This window comes from Oryctolagus cuniculus, chromosome 11 (assembly GCF_051225735.1).
Source record: "Oryctolagus cuniculus isolate XC-2025 breed Fujian yellow rabbit chromosome 11, ASM5122573v1, whole genome shotgun sequence".
Lineage (NCBI taxonomy): Eukaryota > Metazoa > Chordata > Mammalia > Lagomorpha > Leporidae > Oryctolagus > Oryctolagus cuniculus.
The window spans coordinates 4,322,725-4,343,735 of NC_142877.1; the positions used below are offsets into that span (position 1 = coordinate 4,322,725).

General features: G+C 62.5%; 1 protein-coding gene across 14 annotated transcripts in view; it reads left to right on the forward strand.

Moving 5' to 3' along the window:
* The window catches only part of PMEPA1 (prostate transmembrane protein, androgen induced 1), a 48,099-nt gene extending 31,588 nt beyond the window's left edge, over positions 1 to 16,511 (forward strand). For 7 of the 14 annotated variants that reach the window (XM_070051383.2, XM_070051380.2, XM_070051389.2 and 4 more), the window contains 3 exons: positions 9,729 to 9,883; positions 12,670 to 12,723; positions 12,882 to 16,511. In XM_070051383.2, the coding sequence (XP_069907484.1) occupies positions 9,770 to 9,883; positions 12,670 to 12,723; positions 12,882 to 13,460 (747 nt within the window). In that variant the 5' untranslated portion in view covers positions 9,729 to 9,769 and the 3' untranslated portion in view covers positions 13,461 to 16,511. Of the gene's footprint in view, positions 1 to 6,197; positions 6,477 to 9,728; positions 9,884 to 12,669; positions 12,724 to 12,881 lie in introns of those variants that run through there. The other 7 variants (XM_070051381.2, XM_070051390.2, XM_070051386.2 and 4 more) reach the window with 3 other exon arrangements.
* The last annotated feature ends 4,500 nt before the right edge of the window (positions 16,512 to 21,011 follow it).

Below are 21,011 nucleotides of genomic sequence, written 5' to 3' on the forward strand. Positions count from 1 at the left end.
TAAAGCCAGACCTGTATTTATTGCCTAATTGACGCGCCTTGGCTGTGTGTGCGTGTGTGTGTGTGTGTGTGTGTGTGCACGTGTAGTCCCTCGGGGTTTCCCGCTGGGACACTCTCATGTGGAGCCTTCTCTGTTAAGCCCCACGCTAGGCCCAGTCTGGGCTGGAAGGATCTGCAGCACTGAGCAGGACCCCCACTCTGCAGCACTCACACCCCAGGGTGGTGGGCCGAATGCTAGTTACTGTGGGAGCCTGGACAGGGAGGGCCAGGCAGCACCGAGATGTGGGTGTGCGTGCGCCTGAGACCCGAGGGTGGAGGTTTGGGTCAGGAGGTGTGTGTCTCAGGTCCAGTGCTGAGACCCGAGGGTGGAGGTTTGGGTCAGGAGGTGTGTGTCTCAGGTCCAGTGCCTGGTAGGGAAGGAGGATGGATGGGTGGATGATGGGAAGATGGATGGATACGTCGGTAGGAGAGTGGGTGGATGGGTGGATGGAGGAGAGAGGTGGATGGATAGGTGAGTGGGTGGATGATGGGTAGATGGATGGATGGGTGAATGATGGGTGGTAGGTGAGTGGGTGGATAGGAGAGTGGGTGGATGGATGGATGATGGGTAGATGGGTGGTAGGTGAGGGGGTGGATGGGTGGATGGTGGATGGAGGGGTATAGCTGGATAGATGGGTGGATATAGGTGGATAGGTGAGTGGGTGGATGGATGGGTGATGGGTGGATGGTGGATGTTGGGTAGATGGGTGGTAGGTGAGTGGGTGGATGGTGGATAGATGATGGGTAGATGGATGGATGATGGTGGATGGGTGGTAGGTGAGGGGGTGGATGGTGGCTGGAGGGGTAGATGGATAGATGGGTGGGTGGGTAGGTGATGGGTGGGTGAGTGGGTGGGTGGATGGATGGTGGCTGGAGGGGTGGGATGCCTGTTGAGAGCCAGCCAGGTAAGGAGCGACGGGGAGTGATGCCGGCAGAGGCGTGCGTGTGGTTCCTGGGGCACGAAGCAGGAGATGGGACAGTGCCCTCGGAACCTGCTGTCATCCCCTGTGCCGTGCCGCCGCGTCAGGGTCCAGACAGGACACCACTTCCCAGGAGTGGCCTGGTGCCTGGGACGGGCAGCCAGCCCCTGCGTCACAGGGCAGCTTCCATGGGTGGCCACGGCCCGGGGAAGGAGACAGGACTGTTGGGTGCCTGGACGCCACCCTGGGTTCTGGGTCAGGGGAGCCTGCAGGAGTGGACAGGTGCCCTGCTGCCCAGTGGGCACACTCCCTGCCGCACCTGCTGCTCCCGGGGCAGTCGGAAGCCTCTGCGCGTGCCTCCCGCCAACCCCAGGCCCCTCCAGCCTCCTCGTCACAGCAGGGTGACAGCGCCTCTGCGGGGACCACGCGGGAGGCTTCATCACGGGGAGCACGGAGCTCGGGTCCCCGGTTCCACCATAAATGCACCTGCGTGTGCCTGGAGGTGCTGCAATGCAGACGTGTGTCACACGGAAGGGACCGCCCCCTCTCTCCCCCTCCCCCGATACCCACGACCAGCGGGTCCCTGTGCCCCCTGCTGGCCCCTGGTCTGGCGGGCACAGAGTTACCCACCACACAGGTGTGTATCGGCAGATCCCGCCTTTCCTTTTAAGAGAAATGTGCGCTTGTTCTTCTTAAACCCCAGACGAGTCCGTCCTACCTGGCGGCTTCCTGTCAGGACACACAGGTGGCCTGATGTCCCGCCCCTCTGTGTTGTCAGCCCCTGGGGCGACGCTGAGGTGGATCCTGGTTGGCTTGGGTCTGTTGTCAGCTTGCGGGGGCTTCGGCACCTGCACATAACGACGGACACGCTCGTTTGTTAGGGAATGAGTTTGTGCCTGCCCTGGAGGCTAAGCTGCGTCCACTCCGGGGGGAGAGGCGGGAACTCCTTGATGGACAGGGAATGGGGCCTGGGGCTTGGGAGCAGAGGGCCGTTTCAGACGGGGTGCCCCGGGGACGTCCCAGTGACGCTGGAGGGAGCCATGTGGACACGTGCAGAGGTCCTCGGGGCTGGTGGGGCGGCGGCTAGTGCTTTGAGAGACCAGAAAGCAGGGGGTGGTTAGCGTGAGCACAGGCAGAGGCCCAGGGAAGAGGCTGGGGAGGGCAGCCCCCGGAGGTGGTCAGCATGTGCTGGGGCCCAGCTGACCGTGTCGGGAAGGGGTGGGGGGCCTCCGAGTGGAGCTGTCCGTGGCCTGCTTGGGTGGCCAGACGTCCCCTCCTGGAAGGCTTCTTGTTTCATAGTTTAGATTTTTTTTTCACTTATTCATTTGAAAGGCAGAGAGAGAGTGCTTCCATCCACTGGCTCACTCCCTAAATGCCTGTAACAACCAGAACTGGGCCAGTCCAAAACCAAGGGCCAGGAGCCCCACCCCGTCTCCCACTTGGGTGGGAGGGACCCAGGTACTTGGGCCATCACCTGCTGCCTCCCGGGTGCTGGCCAGCAAGCTGGGACCCAGCGCTCTGATCCCAAGTGCAGGCTTCGCCCGCCAGGCAGCCTCCTGGCGTTCCCTGGCCTGTTCCTGCCGCAGCCCGGGCGGTGGGGGGCAGGTCCGCTCCCCTGTTTCCCAGAGGAGGAGGCCGCTGTGCGGTTTGCCCCAGGCCCCAGCGAGCAGCTGAGCCTGCACAGGGGTCCTGGACCCCAAGGCCTCGCTTCCACTTCCCACCTGTGCCCCAGGTTCTGCATGAGCGCAGGGCAGGGAGCGGGGCGTGGGGCCCCTAACCTGAGTCCCTCTGCCCTCCCAGCACCCAGCCGCCTCTCAGGGTTCCCCTGGCCCGAAGCCAGGCCCCCACTCTCAAAGCAGCCACGGCTGTTCCTCAGAGCGAGAACGCTGGCCTAGATTGGCAGGTCGCCCCCAAACCTCAAGAGAAAGGGAGCGGGATTTTTGTGTTTTAATCCACGCAAGGTCTGACTCTAAGAAGGAAACGGGCTGTCGGGGGCGGAGGGAGGGAGAGGGTTGAAATGGCACCAAGAACAATCAGCAAGATATCCCTTTGACTTGAAACTCAGGGTGAGTGGGGGCTGGGCTCTTAGCCTGTCGCCGAGGGGGTGGGGGGCACAGCACAGGAAGTGGCTGGAGCCCAGGCCGGCTGGGGCTGTGCCGACTAACAATGAGGCGCTCCTGGCAGGTCTCATGCAGGCAGGCCTAACAAGATTAGATTTTCATAAATTTCAGACAGTGCCAATTCCTAATTCCTCGGTGTGCGGCCAGGAGGCCAGACAGGGCCGCGTGCGCCGGCCGGCAGCCAGGAGGCAGGGGGGCGGCGGCGGCGGTCATTTGTCTGGAGACCTCCCTCGCGCTGGCAGGAGCCAGGTGGACTCTGCCCAGCTCTCCAGCCCAGCACCGCTGCCGTTCCGGTTATTAGTGGCAGACCGGGGCTGGGCAGGGGCGTCGCCCGTTAACCGGTTCTACGCTTGCTCTCTCTCGTGCGCCCTGGGGGGACTCTGGCTGGGCTTGAGGGCGGCTCCAGCTCCGTTGCCAAGAACAGGGACTGAACCTGAACTGGTGGAAACCACGGGCCCCGACCCCTGTAAAACTCAGGGCCAGGTCGTCTTTCATGTGGCCGTCGTCTGGTAGCACACGTGCGGCTGTGCGTGCTGCTTCTGGGTCACGGGTCTGGGGGGAGGTGGGTCGCTGGCTCGCAGCGCGATCAGCTTCCTTTTTAGCCAGCTGTGTTCTCCCTGGCTGCCCGGCCGGGAGCAGGCACGGAGCTCAGCCTGGAAGTTTGGCTGTGATCCAGGGCTGTGAGAGTGAGGAGGAGGAAGTTCTCGCGGGGTGTCCCGCATACGGGAGGTGGCAGGAAGCTGTCGGCCGGTGCCCAGAACTCCGCCTGACCCCTCCAGGAATGTGTGCCGTGGTCTCGCCAGCCACCAACACCGGCTCTGTGGACCCCGCGGAGGGCGTTGCTCTGGGCCTTGGTTTCCTTGTTTAAAGATTTATTTATTTGAAAGAATGACAGAGAGGTGGAGCTGATTCACTCCCCAAGTGGGTGTGACAGCCAGGGCTGGGCCAGGCCAAATCAGGAGCCAGGAGCCTCGCCCAGGTCTCCCATGAGGGTGCACAGGCCCAAGCACTGGGGCCATCTTCCGCTGCTTTTCCCAGGCCATTAGCAGGGAGCTGGCTCAGAAGTGGAGCAGCCGGGACTTGAACCGGTTTCCACGTGGGGTGTCTGTTGCAGGCAGCGGCTTTACCCGCTGCGCCACAGCGCTGGCCCCGCTCTGGGCATTTCTGTGCAGTCCTTCCCTGGAAGCTATGCCATTTATGGTACTGCAGACCCTCGTCCCTGGGCCCACCCGGTCGTTCTAACCCTGCCGCGAAGATGGAGGCTTTGGGGTCAGAGAAACGGGGCTCTGGGCCCTTGGACTGTGGGGTCATTGGCCGATCACCTCGCCTCTCTCAGTCTGATTATTTTCCTGTATAATATGGGGGAGGGGTCCACACTCTCGAGAATGACTGGACTCGGTGAGCCGATGGGTGGAAGGGCCGGGTGGTCAGGGGCCCTTGCACGCAGCCATTTGTCCTGGTGTGAGATGGCCGGGGGAGGAGTAGGGGTGAGTACGCACCCCCAGCGAGGCAGGGGGAGAGGCCTAAGTGAAATTACAGCGTGGGGGGGGGATGGGCGTGGTCTCCAGAGCCCGCCGCCTCCACCACTCACCCCTAGGGGGAGATGACAAGGAAAGCGGACAGGCGCCACGCCCGGGCCCTGCCCGGAGCAGAGTGGGGGAACAGGGTGGGACGTTTGCCTCCCAGAGGTTCCCGTTCCCAGGCTGGGTGCTGGGCAGGGCCTGGTGTTGGGCTGACCTCAGCTCAGACCCTGGCCCTGGGGACAGAGGTCAGGCAGGGAACCCTGGGCCTCCCTGCCTGCCTCGCTGGCGAGCACAGGTGGAGACGCGGGGTCCGTGGTGGCGGCGGGGAGGGGGGACCCAGCCCTGCTCTTCCTAGTTGCAGGATCGGGGGCAGCTTCTCCCCAAGCCTTTGTTTGCTCATCTGCAAAAGGGGCGTGGTGAAGGGCCCTGCGGGGGGAGGCTCAGAGCCCCGCGTGGCTCACACCAGTGCGCACAGCGAGCTGGGGCCGAGGGGGGAGGCTCAGAGCCCCGCGTGGCTCACAGCCAGTGCGCACAGCGAGCTGGAGCCGAGGACGAGACCGTGTCTGTGGCCAGCGGCTGCGTCCTGTGTCCCCAGGAAAGTTGAGAGCCTGGGACAGGGCAGTGGGAGGACCCCGGCAGCATGTCATCCTGGGCACTTTAGGGAAACTGAGGCAGGGTCGTGTGCCCTGGGTGCAGCCTGCTGGGTGCTGTCGGAGCTTGTGGATGAGCTGCCTGAGGCTCACAGATGCCCGGAGAGACGGGGAGGGGGCTGCGCTTGCACGCGTGCCCTGTGTGCTGTCCTGGGGCAGGGGGCTGAGCCACACGAGCTCAGCCGTGTGCAGCACAGGGCCTGCCAGCCACCCTGCATTCTCAGGGACAAACGAGGGGCATGGGAGGTGTCGGGGACTGCAGATGAGGGGCGCGGGAGGGTTGGGAGCTGTCGGGGGCTGAGATGGGGGCGCGGGAGGGTTGGGGGCTGAGATGGGGGCGCGGGAGGGTTAGGAGCTGTTGGGGGCTGAGATGGGGGCGCGGGAGGGTTGGGGGCTGAGATGGGGGCGCGGGAGGTGTAGGGGGCTGCAGATGAGGGGCGCGGGAGGGTTGGGAGCTGTCGGGGGCTGCAGATGAGGGGGCGCGGGAGGGTTGGGAGCTGTCGGGGGCTGCAGATGTGTCCACCTTGGTGCTGCTGCGTGCACCTGTCGTGCTTTGAACTTTTTTGTTTTTTAAGATATTTATTTATTTGAAAGTTACAGAGAGGCAGAGGCAGAGAGAGAGGGGTCTTCCATCCTCTGGTTCACTCCCCAGATGACCACAACGGCTGGAGCTGCACCGATCCGAGGCCAGGAGCCAGGAGCTTCCTCCAGGTCTCCCACACAGGTGCAGGGGCCCAAGGATTTGAGCCGTCTTCTGCTGCTTTCCTAGGCCATGGCAGAGAGCTGGATCGGAAGTGGAGCAGCTGGGACTTGAACCAGCACCTATATGGGATACTGGCACTGCAGGCACTGGCTTTACCCTCTACGCCATTGCACTGGCCCTGAAGTATACTTTTTTTTTGTTAAGATTTATTTATTTGAAAGGCAGTTCGAGAGAGAGAGAGAGAGAGAGCGAGCGAGCTTCCATCTGCTGGTTCACTCCCCAGATGGCTGCAACAGCCGGAGCTGCGCCAATCTGAAGCCAGGAGCCAGGAGCTTCTTCCGGGTCTCCCACATGGGTGCAGAGGCCTGAGCACTTGGGCCATCCTCCACTGCTTTCCCAGGCCATAGCAGAGAGCTGGATCGGAAGAGGAGCAGCCAGGACTCGAACTGGCGCCGGCTTCACCCGCTACTCCACAGCACCAGCCCCCATGCTTTGAAGTTGACTCTGAGGCCCTGGGGTGAGGTGAGGCACCTCCTGGTTCCCGGAGCCTCATAGAGGGGTTTGTGCACTCGGCAGGGCAGGGAGCTCATGCTTGATTAGCTCTGTCTGCCGTGGGCACAGGGCTTGATTAGCTCTGTCTGCCGTGGGCACAGGAGGAGGTGGTAGAGGCGTGGGTGCCGGCAGGGGCCAGGCAGGCAGCATCCAGGTGTGCCATGCGTGGCTGCCGGCACAGCCCGTGCCGGGTGTGGCTGCCTGGGCTCCGTTCCCGTGATGCCGAGCGTGAGCACTGCTGGGGCCAGGGATGGGGACTCAGGTCCGCGGGCCTCCAGTTTGTGATCTCCACCAGCAGGTGCATGTGTGCTGTGTTTCCAGGCAGCCCCCTGGGTGTGGGCGTGCGTGGCGGTGGGTGTGTTGCTGGCAGGACCGGAGTCCCTCGTCCCTCACCCTCAGCCACGGCAGTCCTTGCCGGGCCCCTCGGGAGGTCCCCGTGATGTTCGAGGGTCCTGCGTGCTTCTCCTTCCTTCCTCGCAGCAGGGAGTGGGTGGGTGGGCTTGGACTTGGGTGGAGGTCTTGGGGCCAGCGGGAGAGCCTGTCCTGCCCCCGTCGACGCCTCCATGCCTGGCTGTAGCCGCTAGGGTCCGGCTTCCCTGTCTTGCTCTGCCGGAGCCCTGACCTTGGCCCTCCTCGGCTCTCTGAGCTCCTGGGGCCGCTGCAGCTGGGGTCCCCGTTCATCGTGCTCAGCTTTAGGAAGCACTGTGGGCCGAGCACGTGGCAAGAGCCACCCAGAGCCAGCCCAGGACCTCGGTCATGTGACTTAGGTCCCCGCCCCCATGCAGAGAATCCTCGTGACTCTCAGACCCTCTGAGTGGCCTCCAGGCTGTAGGGTCACCAGGGGTCACCAAGCCTGGCCAGGCAGTGACTGGGTTGTCTCCCTTCCCCTGCCTCGGGTGTCCCATTCGAGTTCCCTGAGGTCTTGTCCATGGCTGGAGCCGCTCCCGATGGCCACTGACCGTGGCAGGTCAGGAAGGCCGCCGGGGCTTGTCCACACCCTGCTGGCCCCGCTGGCCCTGCTTCCTCAGCCTCGTCCCCACCACTGTGGCTGGCTTGGGTCCCACAGGCGCCAGGACCTGGGTCAAGGGACAAAGGCAGCCACCACCCGCTCCCTCAGGGCCCCTGGAGACAACCCGTGGGAGGGGGCTCCGCCAGCCGGGGTGAATCGTGCACGGGGCTGGGGGCCGGGCCTCGCAGGCCACTCTGGGGAGCAGGCGTGGGCGTTGCACAAAGCAGGCCCTGTGTGTCCCCTGAATGCGCGGCTTTATCCCGGCCCCGACGGGCAGACCGGGGCCATGTGGAGTCAGGCCTGGCTGCCAGGCTCCAGACGGCCCTCGCCCGGGGAGCAGGCGGTGTGGCCACCGCGACCCGGGCTGAGGTCCTCCTGGTGGGAGCCTCAGGCTGTCAGAGCTTCTCCTGCCTCTCCCCCGGCCCCTCCAGGGCGAGGTGGGGCTGTGTCCTGCCCGGGTGCCTCCTCAGCCCATCCAGCTCAGATGGGATTCCTGGGGCTGAGCTGGTTGGAGCCACCAGCTCTGGGCTCCTGTACCAACTGTGTGATCAGGGCACCTGAACGCAGGTGCTCAGCCCTGTGCAGGGCCCGCTGCCGTCTAGGAAAGACCCGGTCGCTCTGTGTATGTGTGGGTCCCAGGGACAGGCCAGGTGGTGTGGCACAGGCCTGTGATCCCAGGGACAGGCCTGGTGGCATGGCACGGGGCTATGGGTCCCAGGGACAGGCCGGGTGGCGTGGCGCGGGGCTGTGATCCCAAGGACAGGCTGGGTGGCGTGGCGCGGGGCTGTGGTCCCAGGGACAGGCCTGGTGGCGTGGCATGGGGCTATGGGTCCCAGGGACAGGCCGGGTGGCGTGGCGCGGGGCTGTGGTCCCAGGGACAGGCCGGATGGCGTGGCGCGGGTCTGTGGTCCCAGGGACAGGCGTGTGTGCATCAGGAAGCATTCTTGACCTCACCTCTCCCCCGAGGACAAGCTGGCCTGGTTTGGGCCCAGGTATGACTTTGGGTCCCCTCTTGGTGGCCCAAGCATGGACACACGGGCACCCCCGTGCCTGTCCTCTGTCATTCCCAGCCGAGACCTGCCTGGCCGCTCCCGCTTCCTCCCCCACCCCCGCTGCTCTGCCTGGGGAGGAGGAGCCCAGTCTGCTGGGCTTGACCCTGTGGCTGGGTGCAGCACTGGGGAGTCCCCTGTGCGCCTAGGGTTGGGCGCTGTCCCCTGGGACCCGGGACGCACCGTCCTGTGCGCCTGGGCTGGGCGCGCTGTCCCCTGGGACCCGGGACGCACTGTCCTGTGTGCCTGGAGCTCGGCACGCTGTCCCCTGGGACCCCGGACGCACCGTCCTGTGTGCCTGGGCTGGGCACGCTGTCCCCTGGGACCCGGGACGCACCGTCCTGTGTGCCTGGGCTGGGCGCGCTGTCCCCTGGGACCCGGGACGCACCGTCCTGTGCGCCTGGGCTGGGCGCGCTGAGCGGGGCCAGGCTGCTGGACTCAGCCCCCGGTGCTGCCTCCCAGTGGCTGGGGGCTCTGCTGGCACAGCCGCAGCCAGCTGCCGAGGCACAGGCCCGCTGGGTCAGCACAATCCGCCCAGCTCAGGCGGGATCAAAATAACCCTCTTCCTTTTCCAGCACTTGAGGGTTTTTCTGCCTTCGAGGAGAAAAACAAGCCGAGCCCAGGCCACGAGAGGGGCAGTGTCTGCAGCCGTCTGCACGGTCTCGTTCCCGAATCGGCGAGGGCAGTGCGGCCCTCCCCACCCCGCGTCCCTGGGGGTGGAGCTGTGTGTGTGTGTGTGTGTGTGTGTGTGTGTGGCATGCCTGGTGTTCGTGGGTCTGCGGGGTGTGCCGTGTGCGTGCTGCAGCTTTAGCTCATGTGTGTGTGTTGGTTTGTGTCCGTGCATCCACATGTATGTGCCAGGCTCCAGCGTTGCCTGTCCACACGGGCAGGGGAGAAGCCCAGCAGCCCATCATTGCGCTCCACGTCTCACACGCCCCTCTATGACCCCCTGGGGCAGGGGTGAAGTCCAGTGTTGCGCCCCTCTGTGACCCCCTGGGGTGGGGCAGAGGGGAAGCCCTGCATTGCACCCCTCTGTGACCCCCTGGGGCAGGGGTGAAGCCCAGCGTTGCGCCCGCGTCTCACGTGCCCCTCTGTGACCCCTGGGGTGGGGCAGGGGTGAAGCCCTGCGTTGCGCCCGCGTCTCACGCGTCCTTCTCCCCACAGCGGAGCTGGAGTTCGTGCAGATCCTCATCATCGTGGTGGTGATGATGGTGGTGGTGGTGGTGATCACGTGCCTGCTGAACCACTACCGGCTGTCACCGCACTCGCTCATCAGCCGGCACAGCCAGGCCCGCCGGAGGGGCGACACCCTCGCCTCGGTAAGGCCTGGAACGGAGCAGAGCGGGGGGAATGTGCTATGTGTGTACTGTGTGTGTGCTCTGTGCTGTTTGTGCTGTGTGTATGTCCTGTGTGTGCCCTGTGTTGTGTCCTGTGTGTGTGCTCTGTGTGTGTGTGCTGCGTCCTGTGTCCTGTGTGTGTCCTATGCTGTGTGCTGTGTGTGTGCTCTGTTTGTGCTGTGTGTATGTCCTGTGTGTGCCCTGTGCTGTGTGTATGTCCTGTGTGTGTCCTATGCTGTGTCCTGTGTGTGTGCTCTGTGTGCTGTGTCTTATGCGTGTGCTGTGTGTCTTATGTGTGCTCTGTGTGTGTGTGCTCTGTGTGTGCCCTGTGCTGTGTCCTGTGTGTGTGTTCTGTGTGTGTCGTTTGCTGTATGCTGCGTCCTGTGTCCTGAGTGTGTGCCCGGCACTGCCTTGCGCCCTGGGCCCGTGACGGCACAGACAGGCGCTTGCTGCGTGGGGCTGGAGAAGGGGACTTAAGGATGACAGTGCTGGGGGGCGGCCACGCGGTCACCGCAGTTCCTTCGCCGGGTGCAGGGAGGGTGGTGACCGAGCGGCCGGTGCCTGGTGGGCGCCTGGCTCTGGGGGATGCCTGGGGGCGGCAGTGGCACCCGAGCCCCTGGGCAGAGGCGAGTCGGGCTCAGAGTGTCAGCCCCAGCCTGCGCCAGGGGGCCTGCGCCCAGCAGGGTGGGGGCATCTCTGCTCGCGTCAGGCCTGGGTCACTGGGCCGAGGGCGTCCGCTGTGGTGCCTACGGCAGGAGCCTGGGCAGCCGAGGCCAGGCCCGTTTGGAGACCCCTGAAACTCTGCTGCTGCTCCAGCCCGGGGCTCGTCCGGGGCTTGCTTGCTGGTGCTGTCGCCGGTCGGGCTGCATTCGGGCACTCCCCACGTTTCGGAGCAGAGGCTGGGACGGGCACCTGCCCGAGGCCCCGGCACCGTCACAGCCCGTCCTGTGCTACAGAGGAGGAAGGCGTGTGGCGCATGGGAGAAGTTGGCAGCCCAGGAGCGCGCGCTCCGCTGTCCGTCTGGCCCCTGTGCGCCTCGGCGTGGGGCTCTGCACAAGGAGGAGGGGCAGTCAGGCTGTGAGGGGGACAGTGGGGACAGTGCCCACGCAGTCGAGGAGGGGGAAGCTGCCCCTGTGGGTGGCACCTGCAGGATTCCCGCTGGGGCTGCCTGGTGACCTGGGGCCGCGAGAGCCCTTCCCTGGGATGCCGGCTGCTAAGCGGGAGCCTTGTTAGTCTCTCGTGCAGGTGGAGGTCCCTCCTGGGTTAGGGTGGCAGTGTGGCCAGCCCCGTCCAGCCCCAGCCCTCCTGGGACAGAGTCTGCAGCCCATGGTCTGGGCGGCTCTGGCCGAGATGCAGGGGGAGCTGTGTGCACTTGAGCTGCGCACTGGAGGGAGAATCTAGAGGGGAGGGGGGCTGTCAGGAGTGACCCCGGGGTCTGACGTTTGCAGCTTAAACGATGTCAAGGCTGTTCCCTAGATTAGACTCCCCCCTGACCTCAACCTGGCAAACGCATGGGGCATGGAACAGTTCTGGGAGCTGCAGAGCCCCCTACTGGCCCTAAGGGAAATTGCCGCCCTCTGGCAGTTCGGCCAGGGCTGCGGGTGAGATGTGCTCTGGGGCCGAGAGATACGTTCATTATGTTGGTGGTGATGACAGTTATTTTTTTAAAAAAATAGATGTATTTTAAAGAATTAGAGAGAGAGATTTCCATCTGCTGATTCACTCCCCGGACGGCTGCAGCAGCTAGGGCTGGGCCAAGCTGAAGCCAGGAGCTTCTTCCGGGGTCCCACGTGGGTGCAGGGGCCCAGGCACCCAGGCACTTGGGCCGTCCTCCACTGCTTTCCCAGGCCATTAGCAGGAAGCTGGACTGGAAGTGGAGCAGCCGGGACTTGAACCAGCGTCCTCATGGGATGCAGGTGTTGCAGACGGTGGCTTAACCTGCTGTACCACAGTGCCAGCCCCAGTGACGGGTTCTTAATATAGGCATTTGCCCAAACGTAATCAGGCTGTGTACTTGGAAGGTGTGAGTTTATATCCCAGTGAAGCCGTAAAACTCAATGACATCCCTTGTCCTAGGCCCAGGGCTGTTCCCAGAAACACCTGGGGCGACTTAGCAGCCGGTGCTAGCGTGGGGATGCGGCTTTCCTGGAGGGAGCCGCAGGGCCCTGCGGAGTCTCAGGGCAGAGGACCTGAGCCTCGTGAGGTGGCGACTCTGGCCCTGTGCCCGCCCCAGAGTTTGCGACAGAAGTGGTACCGAGTGCCTCGCTGGCTGGGAGCGAGACGTTGCTTGGTCATAAACTGGGACGTGAGTAATCGCTGGCTCATACCGCACAGGCACATAAATAAGGACAGGATGATCGCAGGTGAAATGTGGTCGCTGTCTGGTGGCAGCAGGCCCTGGGGGGTGCGGTCAGGCGGAGGGAGGCCTGCAGTGGAGTGGAGCGGCCGGGCAGCCTTAGCCAAAGCTCGCACGCACGTCGAGGGCCTCAGAGCTCAGTGGCTGGCCCCAGGCCACACGGCAGGCAGGTGGCCGAAGCCAGGAGGCCGATGGGCGCTGGTGGAGGGTTTGTTCCAAGGTGCCGAGCGTCCGGGGGGACCCACGCGTCGCGTGCATGTTTCGGCAAGGGCAAGTGCAAGGAGGCGGTCGCAGCCCTCGAGAAACTGACCAGGCCAGGGCGGGCCCGAGAGCCGACTCCTGGGCGAAACCCCGCAGCTCTGGCCCTCTGCGCATGGCACTGACCTGCCTGTCCCTGTTCCCTCCCACACAGGAAGGCTGCCTCTGGCCCTCGGAGAGCACCGTGTCAGGAGGCGGAATCCCGGAGGTGAGAGCCAGCGCCTGCCCGGCCCCCTTCCCTTGTCGGAGTTGTGGCTGCTGCGAGCTCGGGCCTGGCTGCCCTGGACGGGTGGGAGCGGGCTGGCAGCGGGGCCACGTCCCTGCCCCTCTTCCACACGCCACCCACCCTGCTGCCCTCTCTCCCAGAGCAGGGTCTCAGCCTCTGCCCTGCCCCGCCCCCAGCCGCAGGTCTACGCCCCGGCCCGGCCCGCTGACCGCCTGGCCGTGCCGCCCTTCGAGCAGCGGGGCCGCTTCCACCGCTTCCAGCCCACCTACCCGTACCTGCAGCACGACATCGACCTGCCGCCCACCATCTCCCTGTCGGACGGCGAGGAGCCCCCGCCCTACCAGGGCCCCTGCACCCTCCAGCTGCGGGACCCCGAGCAGCAGCTGGAGCTGAACCGGGAGTCGGTGCGTGCGCCCCCCAACAGAACCGTCTTCGACAGCGACCTGATGGACAGCGCCCTGCTGGGCGGCCCCTGCCCCCCCAGCAGTAACTCGGGCATCAGCGCCACGTGCTACGGCAGCGGCGGGCGCATGGAGGGGCCGCCGCCCACCTACAGCGAGGTCATCGGCCACTACCCCGGCTCCTTCCAGCACCAGCAGAGCAGTGGGCCGCCCCCCTTGCTGGAGGGGACCCGGCTGCAGCACACGCACCTCGCCCCCCTGCAGAGCGCGGCTGTCTGGAGCAAGGAGAAGGATAAACAGAAGGGGCACCCCCTCTAGCAGCCCCGGAGCTGGGGGCGGGCCTAGGGGGGCAGCGAGGGGCGGGGACCGCAGCCTGCGCCCCCTCCCGCCTCCCGCTGTATAAATACTCCGTGTTCTGTCTGGTCTGAATGCACAAGCTGAGAAAGCTTGCAAAAAACAAAAACAACAAAAAACCCCCACGTTCCTTTGTCGAGCTGTGTCTTGAAGGCAAAAGAGAAAACCTGCAGTAGAACTTTGTGTTTCTAGCCACGCTGCGTGCGCGAATGCTTGTTTCCTTTTGTTTATTTCACTTAACTTTGAAGATGTATTTGCACAAAACCTTTAAAAATCTGCAATATTATATATAAATATATATAAAATAAGAGGAGCTGTACGTGCGAGGGCAGGAGTATTTTTGTATTAGAAGAGTCCTATTAAAGTTGTTTTCTGAACTAGAAGAGGGGAAAAAAAGGCAATTTTGAGTGCCAACTCGGGAAGCGTGTATTACCGTGTTAAGCAGTTACAAAGCAGGGGTCTAGAGTTATTTATATAAATGTTGAGATTTTGCACTATTTTTTAATATAAATGTGTCAGTGCTTTTTGGATGACAACTTCTACTGTGTCTGTTGAGACTTTAAGGGAGAGATGTTGGAGTTTCAGAGGCCAGGCAGAGGGCGAGCTGGCCCCCGGGGTGCGGAGCGGGCAGGATCCCGAGGGCCGCCGGGCCGCCCGACCGATGCCCTGTCCGGGGGTCCCCACGCCACACATTCCCTCCCGAAGGGATACGTTTCCCCGCTCTGGGCCTTGGAGGAAAGTTGTGGGGTGCCCGGTTCCAGGGGGTGCTTCTGCGTGTCTCCAGATGAAATAAACAGTTGTTGAAGGCGTCCTAGTTACTTTCCTGCTCTTTTTTTAACCATGAGGGTCCACGCAGGGCAGGGGCAGGGGCGCACCAGAGGGCAGCGGCTGAGGCTTGGCAACGCTCCGGTGGCTGTCCAGCCCGCCGGGGTCGGTGCCGTGCGCTGGCGAGGTGGCGAGGTTTAACCTCGTCCCTGTCTGTCCCCTTACGTATCTGTCCTCACGCGAGAAGCCGGCACGCCGAGGACCCAAAGGAAAGGCGCTCCTGCCTTGTGCAGCTCCGTGGAGACGGCCATCCCGGAGGCGTTGGTGGCTTCGTGTTTCCCTGGCGTTTTGTTCCTGAGGACCTGCGGGGTTGGCAGGAGCCCCGGCTGGTGGCCGGCAGGTGGGAACGCAGGAGTCAGGACAGGAGGAGAGTGCGCGCGAGGGCACTTGGGCTCTGCCAGGGACCAGGACCCGGGCCTGGGGTCTCTGCTGCCCACTGCAGACTCGCTGACACCCCCGCCGTGCCCTGGAGGGGTCTCCCCACGTGGGGCCGAACGCTGACGTGGGCTAACACGGGAGAGATGAGGCAGGAGGTGCACCTGTTGTCGCAAAGCAGCTTTTTTATTACTTGAAACCCAGTGTTGGAGTTCTGACCCTTTGAGCTCTATCCACAGACGTCCCCAGGTGTTGAAGGTGGCAGTCGGCGGCGCGTGGGTCGCGGGTGCCCCTGCACTCCCCGGCAGAGGCCTCGTGCCTGCACAGCGGCTGCCTCTCCCTGCGCTCGGCAGCCTGGGCGTGCTTCTCCTCTCAGGAGCGGTGCGCAGAAGCCCATTGGGTTTGTCGGGAGAGGTGTGGGGCAGCGCTCGGCGAGGTGTGCACCGTCTTTCCTTCCTGGCCAGCGTCTCCGTGCCTTACTGAGGCGGCCCTGGCCCCTTGTCTCGGGCAGGGACTTCTGGCCGGTGCCCTGCTCGTCCGCACTGGCATCCCTTCCCGTGGTCAGCAGGGACGCCCGCTGTTCCCTGTCGCCCTGTGTCCCTCCCATCCCAGCAGTGGATTGTGCCCAGCTTGGCGAGAGGCCCCCTCCTGGCCCTTTTTGTCAGGGACCCTGGATCACTCTCACTTGGGCCGGAAGCCCACAAGTGAGGCTCCTTTGCATGAGTGGCACCCTTGAGCTGGATTGGGGGGGGTGGTCTCGGCGGGTGGCCGTCTTGGCTTGCTTTGCTCTGAGTGGAGAGGGGGAGGCGGAAAGGGGGCTGGCCTCAGCTGGCTTGAGGGCACAGCCGCCCCTGTGACGGGCAGGGCTGTGGTCTGGTGCCCCTGAGACCCCTGCCCACTGCGTGACAGGTGCAGAAGCGTAGGAGGGGAGCGGCGCTCGTCAAAGACTGGGCCGATTCCCCCAGATCAGAGTGGGGGGCCGCTGCCAGAGCCAAGCTCCTGGCTGCCCTGTGGGACCCAGAGCCCTGGGGTCTCTGCCGCCCGGTTCCTTGATGTCGTTGTCCTGTCTGTGTCTTTGCAGTGCCTCTTGGGAGGCCCCACCTTGCACTCAGTTCAGTGGGGTCCTTGGAAGTGGCTGGTTTGAGGGGGACCAGACTGGTTTGGGGGGACGCTGCTCACCCAGGCTCCAGAGCTTTCTCTCCCCTCCCCCGTTTGTCAGTCTCTCCCGCATGTCAGTCACCACGTTTCTTCCTTTCCCCTTCAAAGCCTGGATCTGAGCCCGCAGACTTAGCCGATCGCTCTAGCACCGCCCAGGTTCCCCAAAGCCCAGGGTTTTTGCAAAATCCACAGCGGCCTCTCCCCAGCAGGGCGGGGTGAGGACCAGCTCCGCTCCCTGTCCTTGCAGCTCGTTCCGCAGGGAGGGGCACGCGGAACACGAATTGCACCTTTTCAGAGAAATGTTTTCCTTGTGTTCGACGCCGAGCTAACAGAACCGCCGAGCACCCGCCGATAAGGAAAGAAGTCGCGTTGTGCTGTGTGTTTCAGGGAACCTCGCCGAGGTGGCGCCCGGCGCCCAGGCTGCGTCCGGCCCTGGGGCCACGCTTCCCCGCCCTGTCTCCCGCCCTGGGGCCACGCTTCCCCGCCCGTCTCCCGCGCTGTGTTCACCTTAACCGTGTGCGGCTGGCCCAGACGCTGTACGTGGAGGCCCGCCTCCAGGCCTGAAGGAATTGCTTGTTGTATCAGTAATCGTTAGTGGCAATGATGACTTCTGAAAAGCTGCAATACTTACCCAATAAATTTTACAATTCTTTGGAACCAGGCGTCTTCCTTGGCTGTGTTGCCCCTCCCCTCTGCTCGGCCTCAACCCCAGGATGCATTTCCTGAGCGGCTGTGCAGCCCTGAGGAGTCCCGTGGGCCTCTCTGTTTCAGTGCCTCCCGCACTGGGGGCCCAGCAGGTGGCTGCGGGATCAGCAGGGTTTGCAAACATCTCCTCCCTTTCCTGCTTGGGACCACATTGTTCACCTTGGCTCCTCCTCCCTTCTCAGGGGTTCCCCCAGAAGTGAACCTGAAACCAGGCTTGTGTTGGGGGATGGGGGGCTCCGGGGGTGGCTGAGGGAGTCCGGGCGGGGGGCAAAGCAGGGGTCGAAGCTGACCAGGGGGGCGGCTCCAGGTAAATTCCCAGCCACACCGGATCCCAGGGCGGGGGGCTCTGTACCTTGCACCTGTGAGAGGGGCCCCCGCATTCCCCCGGCTCTTGCTGCTTAGGAGTGGAGCCGTGAGCGGTCCAGGAATCAGGAAGCCCCCGCGTGGACCCCCAGATGCCAGACCCTCAGCAGCAGCGGCCGTGGGAGCTGCAGGAGGGGATCCGAAGGGGCTTGGGGCTGGGGTCCCCCAGCACCCACTACAGGGAATCATCGCTGGTTTCTGGTCCATTCTGCTTAAGCGAGCCACCGCGAAAGCCGCCCCCAGGAACAGTGGCCATTTGGCCTCGACCCCGGGGTCTCCCAGGCTCCGAGTCGTGGAGCCCTGGAAACGGCTCAGGCTCCACAGTGGCCCCCTGGGGGGGGGCAGAGCTTGGCACCCATCTGCCTTCCCTCCCCCTCCGTGGTGGTGAGGATCCTGGGTGACACGGGGCCGGGAGAGCCATCCCCTCGCTGGTGGGAGCAGGGGCCCCAGCTGTGTGCCCGTGCCCCGGAGCCCGCCTCTCCCTGGGTCACAGCGCTGGCAGAGCCTCAGCCGCCTGCCTGGAGTGGGGTCCGCAGGGGTGCTCCTGGTGTCTCCTGAGATAACGCAGGGGCCCTGCAGGGTGTCCTGACCGTAACCAAGCGCCCCCTTGCAGCCCTGGGCTGGACCCAGAGACAGGCCCACCTACCCCCGGTGGTCAGGGCAGAGCAGAGCCGTTCCCAGCAGAAGGGAGCCCCCTGCACCAGGATGGCTCCAGCAGGCACAGCGTCAGCCGGGGAGGACAGCGAGCACCCACTGCACCAAGTGAGGCGCTACGTCCCGCCCGAAGCCGGCAGCTCCTCATGCGGGGCGGCCCCCGCCTTCTCTGCTCTCATCCTTGTGAGCATGCGGGGTGCTGGGAGACCCCAGGCCTCGGGCCCAGGCCTCGGTGCTCCCGCAGTCCCGGGCGGCCCCCAGCAGTGTGCGGGGGCTTTGCACAGGGCTGGATCTTGAGTCCCGAGATGCAGATAGCCTCTGCCAGCAGAGAACACACTCGGATCCCAAGCCTGCCCGGGCCTCACTCAGCACACTCAGACGTGCACACTACAAGGCCTGGTGGGCTGCGGAGTGTGTGTCCCATGCGGGTCACTGCAAAGCAGGACGGCGAGGGGGGTGGGGGTGGCACAGGGGTTGCACTGCCCCCTGCAGCTCCAGCGTCCCATAGGAGCACCGGTACATATCCCGGCTGCTCCACTTCCGATCCAGCTCCCTGCCAACGCACCTGGGAGAGCAGCAGAAGATGGCCCACGTGCTGGGCCCTGCACCCACGTGGGAGACCTGGACGAGATTCCTGGTTCTTGGCCTGGCACAGCCCTGGTCATTGAATCCATTTTGTGGAGTGAACCAGCAGGTGAAAGACCTCTCTCTCTCTCTCTCTCTCTCTCTCTCTCCCCCTGTAACTCTGCCTTTCAAATAAGTAAATCTGTATTTTCAGAACAATTCTATGTTTATGGGAAAATTGGGAAGACTGATTTCTGCATACCCAGGGCTGCCCATCATACCACCTACGCGAGTAGGATGTGCTTGTTACAGTGGAGCCCACATGGACACCTGGTCACCTACCTCAGCTTCACTCACGCCGCCTTAGCTGGTCCCACTTTCTGTCCCGGGAGCACGCCCAGGAGCCCTAATGCGGCATCTGCCACAAGTCCTCGGGCCAGGGACCCCCCCCCCCCGGGGGCCCTCCCTTTTGATGACCTTGACAGTCTGCAGAAAGGCCGCTCAGGTAGCTTGTAGAATCTCCCTCTAAGGGGCACGTCTGGGTTTTTCTCAGGATCGCATTGTGGGTTACTGGGTATGTAGAGAAACAATTGCCTTTTACCTACTGGCTTACTTTCCTTAATTTTCATCTTTTTGAAATTTATCTCTTTTTAAGATTTTTACTTTTTTGAAAGGCAGAGAGACAGAGAGACAGAGACAGAGAGAGATCTTCCATATACCGATTCAGTCCCCAAATGACCACAATGGCGACGGCTGGCCAGGTCCTTGCCTGGAGCGTCTTCCAGGTCTCCCACGTGGGTGCAGGGGCCCAAGGGCTTGGGTCATCCTCCACTGCCTTCCCGGGCGCATTAGCAGGGAGCCGGAAGTGGAGCAGCTGGGACTCGAACCGGTGCCCATATGAGGTGCTGGTGCTTAACCTTCTATGCCACAGCGCCGGCCCCAACACTATAGTACTAAAATCACTTGCTAGTTCCCGGAGTTTTCGCTGATTCTTGGGGTTTTCTCCATGGACAATCACGTCATCTGTAAACAGAAGCAGTCTTGTTTGTTTGCTCTCTGTATGTGTGTGCACTTCATCGCCTGTTCATAGCTTGGGGCGCGGCAGCCCTCGGGGCGTGGAGTGTGCTGTGGACTGGTGCAGGGAGAGGGGCCCCGCTTGTTTCTCTCAGGGGAGAGCAGGCAGCTTCCCGTCACGGGGCGCGATGCTGGCCGGCAGGTTCTGCAAGAACGTTCTTCGTCAGGTTGGAGGGTGCTAACCACAGCCCCCGGGCCCTGCCCTGGGACTGATCACCTCCCGCAGCCCGGCCTCCCAACACTGCGCCTGGAGGGCCAGGATTTTCACCTGAGAACTTGGTAGAACGCAAACACTCAGGCTACTGCACCTTCACGCCACTGCCTTTGATCGGGAGTCAGGAATGGGTCTGTCAAACACGTCCTGCACCGCTGCCCTGGTCCTGACTCAGCTTCAGCCTGCTCATCTGGGTGCTGGACTGTTGACGTGGTCAACCGTCCCTGTGCACCTGGAGTAGCTGACCCTGCACATGCTGCAAGACTTTTTTTTTATTTTTTAATTTATTTATTTTACTTTTTAAAGACAGTTTCAGGAGGCACACAACTGTCTTTTTTTTTTAAAGATTTATTTATTTATTTATTTGAAAGACAGAGTTACAGAGAGAGATAGAGACATAGACAGAGGTCTTCCATCCACTTGTTCACTCCCCAATTGGCCGCAACAGCTGGAGCTGTGCAGATCCAAAGCCAGGAGCTTCTTCCGGATCTCTCACACGGGTGCAGGGGCCCAAGGACTTGGGCCATCTTCTACTGCTTTCTCAGGCCATAGTGGAGAGCTGGATCAGAAGTGGAGCAGCCAGGACTAGAACTGGCACCCATATGGGATGCTGGCACTGCAGGCAGCAGCTTTACCCCCTACACCACAGCACTGGCCCCAATTTTTTTTAAATATTTATTTATTTATTTATTTATTTGAAAGACAGAGTTACATAGAGGCAGAGGCAGAGAGAGCGAGAGAGAGAGAGAGAGAGAGAGAGAGGTCTACCATCTGCTGGTTCACTCCCCAGATGGCCACAACAGCCAGAGCTGTGCCAATCCAAAGCCAGGAGCCAGGAGCTTCTCCCAGGTTTCCCATGTGAGTGCAGGGGCCCAAGGACTTGAGGCTACTTCCACTGCTTTCCCAGGCCACAGCAGAGAGCTGGATCGGAAGTGGAGCAGCCGGGACTCGAATCGGTGTCCAAATGGGATGCTGGCCCTGCAGGCAGCAGCTTTACCTGCTATGCCACAGCGCTGGCCCCATATAATTCTTGATGATAGATAGATATAGATATAGATATAGATATAGATAGATATGTGTATATATTTATAGTTGGGCTTAATTTGCTATTATTTTGTTGAAGATTTTTGCATCTATGTTTATGAAAGATACTTTCTTGTAGCTTTTAGTTCCTGTAATGTCTTTTTTTTTCCATTGTGGTTTTGGTAATAGGTTAACCATAGCCTTATAGAGTGGGCTGGTGTTTTTTCAGATTGTTTTCTGGAGTTCCTGGAGAATTGGTATCATTTCTCCCTCGAGTCTTTGGTTGAATCCACCTGGGGAGTGGGCATGTAGCCCAGCGAGCGCCTGAGTCCGGTTCCCGACTCCAGCTCTCCACCATTGCAGGCCTGGAGACGCAGGGTGATCACTCAAGTAACTGGGTTCCTGCCACCACGTGGGAAACCCGATTGGACTTCTAACACCCAGCTTTGACTCTGGCCTGGTCCTGGGGCCTTTGCAGGCATTTTAGTTGTTAAACAATGCATGGAAACTCTCTCTCTTTCTCTTTCTCTCTCTCTCTCTCTCTCTCTCTCTCTCTCCCC